Genomic DNA, 7,593 nt, shown 5'->3' on the forward strand with positions numbered 1-7,593 from the left:
ATCCGTCACTGTCCGAACCCATTTCATCTAAGTGCATAACATAGCCATTTAAAAATTCTGCCCTCCATCGCATTGACACTAGCACTCTATTTGGAAATTCAACCGTTCTTTGACAAAATTGCCACTAAATTGCTTATTCAATCATGTGAACTTATCACCTTTGTAACCCAAGTCCACCACCTCTCCTGCATTAATAAGTTATTAAAAGTTCTTATAGATGATGATGATTTAGGTCTGCCTCCTTTCTTCTCATGATGAGCTTTAATAGCGTTAAAGTCTCCCATAATTATAATCTACGTTCCACCATTCTCAATCAATTATAGAAACTTTGAGTATTGTTCCTCCCTAATAGTTTCATCTATGTGCAAATAGACTGTCAGAACCTCCTACCTCAAGTTACTTTGATGAATCTCTAGTTCAAAGTGAATCAGAAAATTCTCCCGGTTTAAAACTTGAATACTCACTCCCTCCTGTAATGCTAATGCTAAACTTTTAGATTGACCAATAGGATCCACTGTGTAGACTAGTTTAAATCATACTCTTCTTAGAACTCCCTCCACATTCAAGGTGCTATTTTTACTTTCGCACAAGAATAACACTTCAGAGAAATGAGATTTATTAATCCCTAGTATGTTGTGAACTGTCAGGAATTTTCCTAAATTCCGACAGTTTCACGACAGCATCTTTATACCTCTTTGGGTGCCCAATTTTGGGTGGCACCCTCCCTCATTGTAGCTGTCTTACCATCCTCCAAACACTATTTTTTAGTTGTTGAATTTTCTTTCACCTCTGTAGTAATTCTTTTAGCACCCATCACAGCTTCTTCTTCTTTAAAACTCCACTTATTCCCTCACACACCCCTTTAAAACTCCCCTTTAAGACTGATCTGTTTCTTCTCCTTTTTCTTTCCTTATTTCCTCCAAAAACTCTTTTAGATTCAAATTTTTCTTTCCCTGAATCACTTAGTAGCAACGCCTTATTCACACTTTGGACTTCCTCTTCTTCTGCCCTAACTTGCGAGCTCCTATCATTTATTAAGAGATGGACAAAACCTCGTACGAGGCATACCGAAGTTGGTTTTTTGTATCTAGAATCTTATGTGTCAGTGCTAGAATTATAATTTGGTTTGTTATTCTCCTTGTCTTCTTCAACTCTTTGACCAAATTGATCCACTTTGAGCCACGCTCCCCATCCTTTCTCTTCTATTTTTCCTGCCATCGAATCCTCCAAATAACCATTGCAAGCTCTAATTTCATATCCAATTCCTCTACAACAGTGGTAGAAATTACCAATTTTCTCATATTTGAGTTTCACTTCCAGAATCTAGTTATTATAGCCTGAAATCTTCATAATTCTACGCAAAGGTTTGCTAACGTCAAGCTGCACCAGTACCTTAATAATATGATCTTCTTTTTTCCTCATCACAAACAAGTTTGTATCCATAACTTGCCTAACGATCCTCCAATTCTTCTGCCTACTTTTATATTTTTTCGGTAAATTCCATAGCAGGATCCATATCGGAACACAAGAAAATTCTTTCTCAACAATCGAACTATTCTCTCTCCAACATTTGAGATACAGAATATAGTTCTTAAACAATTATGATCCTCTTTTTTTCACCCTAAGCATATCCATTTCGCTGCTGAAAAAGAATTGGGATAAATTTTGCCATGGTCCATCATCCGAAAGCCTTCTGGTTGTCTCCATATTTTATAGAGAACTGCCTCTAACGTTCTAGCAGTAAATTTTCGATTCGCCAATATAACTCCTATTGCACTTCTCAATACTCTCTTGAACGTCCTCATCCTCAAACCTCAATACCTCATTCTCTTCTTTAATTGCACATGTGTCACACCCCTAGGAGGCAGCCATTGTTGAACCAAAATCACTCACAAGAGTAAAGAAAACTCACAATTAAAATTTCTCCTAATCCTAGCAGAGTAGAGCAAGACGGCAACCCTAGAAACAAATCACTTATGGTCATAATATTTATTTATCCCTATTGTATTATTAAATTTGATTTTGTTATATTAAATTATTATGAAATTTATTTTATTGCCATATTATATATTGCGCCACTGTCAAAATTTTTTAGAATTGTAATCGCAGTTATCACTATAAGAAAGTTGCTGAAAATCGTCAGATTTACCGGAAGATTTATTGGTCGTTTACCTGTTTACTCTTGGATTTAGAGGCGGAATAAATATGGCAGTATAAATCTCGTCGGTAATTGTTTACAGTAGATTTTTTTGTCTATTGCTAATTATCGCGAATATAAACTTGTAAGTTTGTTACTGTCAAATTTATCTCTTGATTTGCATTATTGGTACAAACTGCTTTACATGAAGGCTTTGACTTGTTTACCAGAGGGGTGAAGTTTTTCGACATCTTCAAGTGAATGATGGTAAGGTACCTGCAAGAGTTTCTTATGCTTAAGTTAGCAAAAGTTTTAGGCATAAGAGAATTAGAATTGAAAAATACCTAAATGTAATAAGGTATTTATAGAAATAGGTGATGACTTCATCATCACTCGTGTGTCTTGTCACATGTAATGGTGGCAGTTTCTCTTTCAATATCTGGGAAATTACTCCATGTTGGAGTAGTGGAAAGCTGCCTATAGTAGTAATTTGACAAGGTTTTTTTACCATGCAAGCCGGATAAAAAACGAGTCAGACCAACTATGCTCATCTAAAGTCGGGTCGAATAGCCCATGTGAATAGCGAGCACAAGCTGTGCGAATCTGTTGGACTTTTTTAAATTCTTATGTTGTGTGTATATTTGGACCATGAGTTTATCTTCGGGCCAACAACAACAAATATATGGTGAACCGAAAAGAATATTATACAGTGACGAGTTGCTTCATATTAGAGGAAAAGAGGACAAATAAAAAATAGTTAGAAATGGGGGATAGGAAAAGTGAGAGAGAGCATACAAGATTCCACATCAGATGAAAGGGAAAGGCACCTATCAATTATCCGAAGCTAAAAGAAAACGCAAAGAAATCCAACGGTGGAGGAACGTCCATGCGCGGAAACACGGAGCCGCGCATGCCCAAGTCTTTGGAATCTCATCCTCTCCTCTTCTTCCCAATTCCCTCACACACACACCCCACTCACCCTCTTTAACTCAACCCTGGTTAATTCCCAACCTTACTCACTCACTCACTCACTCACTCTTGCGCCTCAAGTTTATTTATACCCCAATTGCACCCTCGCCTCAATTTCCATTCCCCACCTCCTCCATTCTACGTCACGCCTCTTCTTCTTATTCTTCCTCTAGCTAGTATTAGTAATTTTGGTTCATGTGAGGGGCAATTGCGTAACTAGGTGTTATCTTAACACAAAGCTGTAAGTAAGGTTAACTAAAAAGCTAAGTGACTAGTGATAAGAGAGGCATGAGTTGCAACGGGTGCCGAGTCCTTAGGAAGGGTTGCAGCGAGTCATGCATCTTAAGGCCATGCCTTCAGTGGATCGAAACCGCCGAGGCCCAAGGCCACGCCACCGTCTTCGTGGCCAAATTCTTTGGTCGCGCCGGCCTCATGTCCTTCATTTCCAATGTCCCTGAGCCCCAAAGACCCGGTAATTCTCATTTCCATTTTTTGTAAAAAATATAAACTAATTTTTTTTAACCTTCTTTTTCTTCCTTTTTTTTTTAACATGTTTTTAATTGTTGATATTCTGTGCAGCTCTTTTTCAGTCTCTACTTTTCGAAGCATGTGGGCGAACGGTTAACCCGGTTAACGGTGCCGTTGGACTACTGTGGACTGGAAACTGGCACGTGTGCCAGGCTGCCGTTGAAACGGTGCTCCGAGGAGGCTCCCTCAGGCCTATGCCGGAGCTACTCGGTCTCGACGCGCCTGTTCCTGTCGCTGTTGACGCCGGCTCCGAGGGGGAAGTCACGTGCGCTGACGCGCGGAAGCTCCGAGACCCGAACCCGAGTCCGAGCATAAGGTTCACGAGCTCCCGATCTGGTAAAGACAGTTCCGGCTGGAAGCGGAAGCGATCGGAGGAGTCGATGATGACGACGGCGGACCTTAACCTTCGGCTGACGCCGAGTTCCGTGCATAGCGGTTGCCGGCAGGAAATTCGGCGGCCGGGAACGCCGTCGATGAATTCGGAGGAATCGGTGACGACGATGGCGTGCTTGGATAGCGGACTCGGAGATAACTACGCTCACGGCGGAGACCGGAAAGTCCTCAACCTTTTCATCTGAGGGCTCTCTCTGTCTTTCTCGCTTTCGCTCTCTCTGAGATTCGCGTTTTTCTGAATCCAGTTAAAGGGTCACGCACTAGCTCGTAGTTGTAATATTTTTCTATATTAATCTTCTCTCTCTTTTCGTTAATTTTGATCGCTTTATTTTGAAAAGAGGGTGTTCCCGGAGTTGTAATCCGGTGAGATTTTGTAAGATTCAGGCATCGGATTTCTCTATCGTTCTTGTAGGGTGGGAGAGAAAGACGAGGGTTCGTCGGTGATAAGTTTTGCTCTGTCAACTCTGTGTTCATACTTCATATGATGGTGTGACATAAATATATTAAATCATTATAATTATAATTATGTACACTTGTTCCCTTCTTTAATTATGTTTTTAATTGCTTTTTATCTTTTAATATTCAATAAGATTGGAGGATAAAAAAATAGAAGTGTGAAATATTTAATATTACCCAATAATTTGATTTTTTTATTAAGAAGTTAGTCATCAATCACACTCATAAAAATTATATAAAAGTTGCTGGTTAAACAATTGCGTAGTAATTAAAAGTTTTTCATAAAAGATGAGTAACTAAAAGTTGCGATTTTCCCTTTACTACTATTTGGCAGAAGTATTGTGATTATCTACTTGATTGGTGAATGAACAGAACTAGGAAGGTTGTTGGTGTCAGCTGGGGAATAGGTCATATAACCTCAATTAATGTGATTTTTATACCACATTAATCATAAGAAGTAATTCTACTTTGTTAGAAAAGATATAGCTGAACAATTATTTCAGGTTCTATTTGGATATTAATTTGGGACACAAATAGAAAAACAAACACAGGCAGATACATAAAAAAAAAAGATAAAATAAAATAAATAGTGCTTAATTTTTTTTAATCTTTTTTTAGCTATTATATATTGTGTCTTTTATTTTATAGTGAACAAAAGAATTTATGTATATATCTCTGAAATAAAATCTTTTTCTTTCATTGTAATATTTTCTTTTCCCTAACATCTCTGTTTTTTTTTTTGAGAAAGATATCAAATGGAGTGTTAGGTTTCCTATGTACGCCCGCAACATAAAAGATTAAAGAAAGAAAGTGAACGGATCCATTTAGCTTGAGGCGTGTGTTCGTTGTCTGAGTCTTGACTGAATCCGATTGTGGGGTTATGTTACCTGCTCTGAGACGTAGTCAATATTAAACTGCTCTCCTAGTTGTCAACAAAAATTGCTGTACGGTACTTTGTTATTACCAATTTACCATTGATATTTAATTCTAAGTAGTCAAATTACATTAGAAGTTTAAAACTACCAATTCGCAGTTGATTAATTAAATAATCTCATCACCATTTGAATCCTTAACATGGCCACGAGAACCCCGTCATGTCGCACAAAAGGTATTTAACTGACAAGATTATATAGAATATTACTATTTTAATTTGGTTAAAATAACGAGATAATTGAAATATGAGGTACTAATAAGACAATTTTGTTAGATTTTGCTGGAATTATATCAAGAATTAGAATACTTAATGATCCAACTGTTACAAATATCAAGTCATAACTCGACATTATGAGTCATAACTCGGCGAAATGCAGCATAGTTTGGCATTATGTGTTACAACCAAATTCAACGGGTTACATCCTGTAATCAAAATGTTCGACCAGACATCATCACCCATTAAACCTTATTATTGCTCTTCAATTCAGACAATAAAGCAGAAACATAACCGACTTGTTTCATTCCACTTATAAAAGGTATGATCTTCTATCCTAAACACCACATTGAATTCTCAATACTAACTTAAGCTTCGAAGTGTTTTTGCAGGTACACTCCCCCCTTTTTTCCTTGTTCATACTCTGCACGACTGGACATCTCCCTAGGCAGAAAGCTCGGACTATCCCAAGGCTCATAGATCGGCACCGAAGATAATAACTCAGTGCCGACCCCCAGTAGCCGAGCTCCCCTCCAGGTATCCACACAGGAACAATTGGCACCCACCGTGGGACCGAGAATATAATTCTTTCTTTATATCAACGGCCTCGACGTTCTCGCCTGGAGCCATGGCTGAGCAACTTCCACCTACGCCATCTGAACTTCTTCAGATGGTGACCGAGTTACGGTAAGCCAACCAGCGCATGGCCGAAGAGAACCAAAGAATGGCAAATCAGATTGCTAATTTGAATAATACCCTGATCGAAAATAACAATGATCGACAAGAACGAACGGAAGAAGCCGAGCATCAATCAGGGTCGACGCATGTCTTCGAAACTGCTCAGCACGAAAAAGAGCAACCTGAGCATAATGAGAAAGCTCGGCCAGAAGACGAGGATGACAACCTAGAAAACTCCCCTGGGCCATTCACGACCGAGGTGATGAACTTCGTGTTGCCCAGGAGCTTCACTGTGCCAACCACCCTAAACCCCTATGATGGGTTAGGTGATCCGAAGAAATACATCAAAAAGTTCACCTCCATAATGATAGTAAACGGTGCATCTGATAAAATTTTATGTCATTGTTTTCCATCTTACTTAGACGGTCATGCACTTGATTGGTTTTGTTCTTTGCCTGCAGGTTCTATTTCTCGTTTTCGAGACATATTAAAGCCCTTCGAAGAGCATTTTGCTGGATCAGCCATCTATCTACATGACTCTGATTACTTGAACACAATCAAACAAGGCCAACATGAAAGCCTCAAAGACTACATGACGTGCTTCACAAAGATAGCCATGAGTATACCCAATCTCCACCCCGAGGTGGAACTGCACGCAATAAAAAGCGGACTCCGACCAGAAAAATTCCAGGAGACCATTGCCGTGACCAAACCTAAAACTATGGTCGAGTTCCGTGAAAAGGCGAAAGGTCACATTGACATCGAAGAACTCTGACAAGCTCAGAAAACAGAGAAACCACAATACAGAGACGACGACAAAGCACGAGATAGTAAGAAAAACTTCAAACCAACTCTCCGATATGAATCTTATACTCAGTTCAACACCAAGCGTGACGACATCATCAATGAGATCTTGAATTCAAAGTTGATCAAGCCACCAAGAAAAGCTGGCAACTATCCAGATTCAAAAGGCGCAGACAGATCAAAAGACTGTTCTTTTCATCAAAAGCACGGACACACTACTGACGAGTGTGTCATCGCCAAAGATCTTCTGAAGCGGTTAGCTCGGCAAGTACATCGGCAGCCACATAAAACGACGCGCACCTCTCCCTGGTGACCAAAGCTCGGCACCACAGCATGGCCGAGATAAAGATCAACCGAACACCAATCCTCCCGACCAACCAAGACGTATTATTAACTGTATTTCTGGAGGTTTTGCAGGTGGAGGGGCCACAAGCTCGGCAAGAAAACGGTCTTACCGAGCTATGTTTTCCATAGAAGCCGA

General features: G+C 39.6%; 1 protein-coding gene across 1 annotated transcript; it reads left to right on the forward strand.

Moving 5' to 3' along the window:
• LOC107642715 (LOB domain-containing protein 37) lies at nucleotides 3,040-4,557 on the forward strand. Its single transcript, XM_016346169.2, has 2 exons — nucleotides 3,040-3,578; nucleotides 3,686-4,557. Exons 1-2 carry the CDS (start codon nucleotides 3,395-3,397, stop codon nucleotides 4,210-4,212), a joined length of 711 nt encoding a protein of 236 aa, XP_016201655.1. The 5' UTR covers nucleotides 3,040-3,394; the 3' UTR covers nucleotides 4,213-4,557.

This window comes from Arachis ipaensis, chromosome B05 (assembly GCF_000816755.2).
Source record: "Arachis ipaensis cultivar K30076 chromosome B05, Araip1.1, whole genome shotgun sequence".
Taxonomy (NCBI): domain Eukaryota; kingdom Viridiplantae; phylum Streptophyta; class Magnoliopsida; order Fabales; family Fabaceae; genus Arachis; species Arachis ipaensis.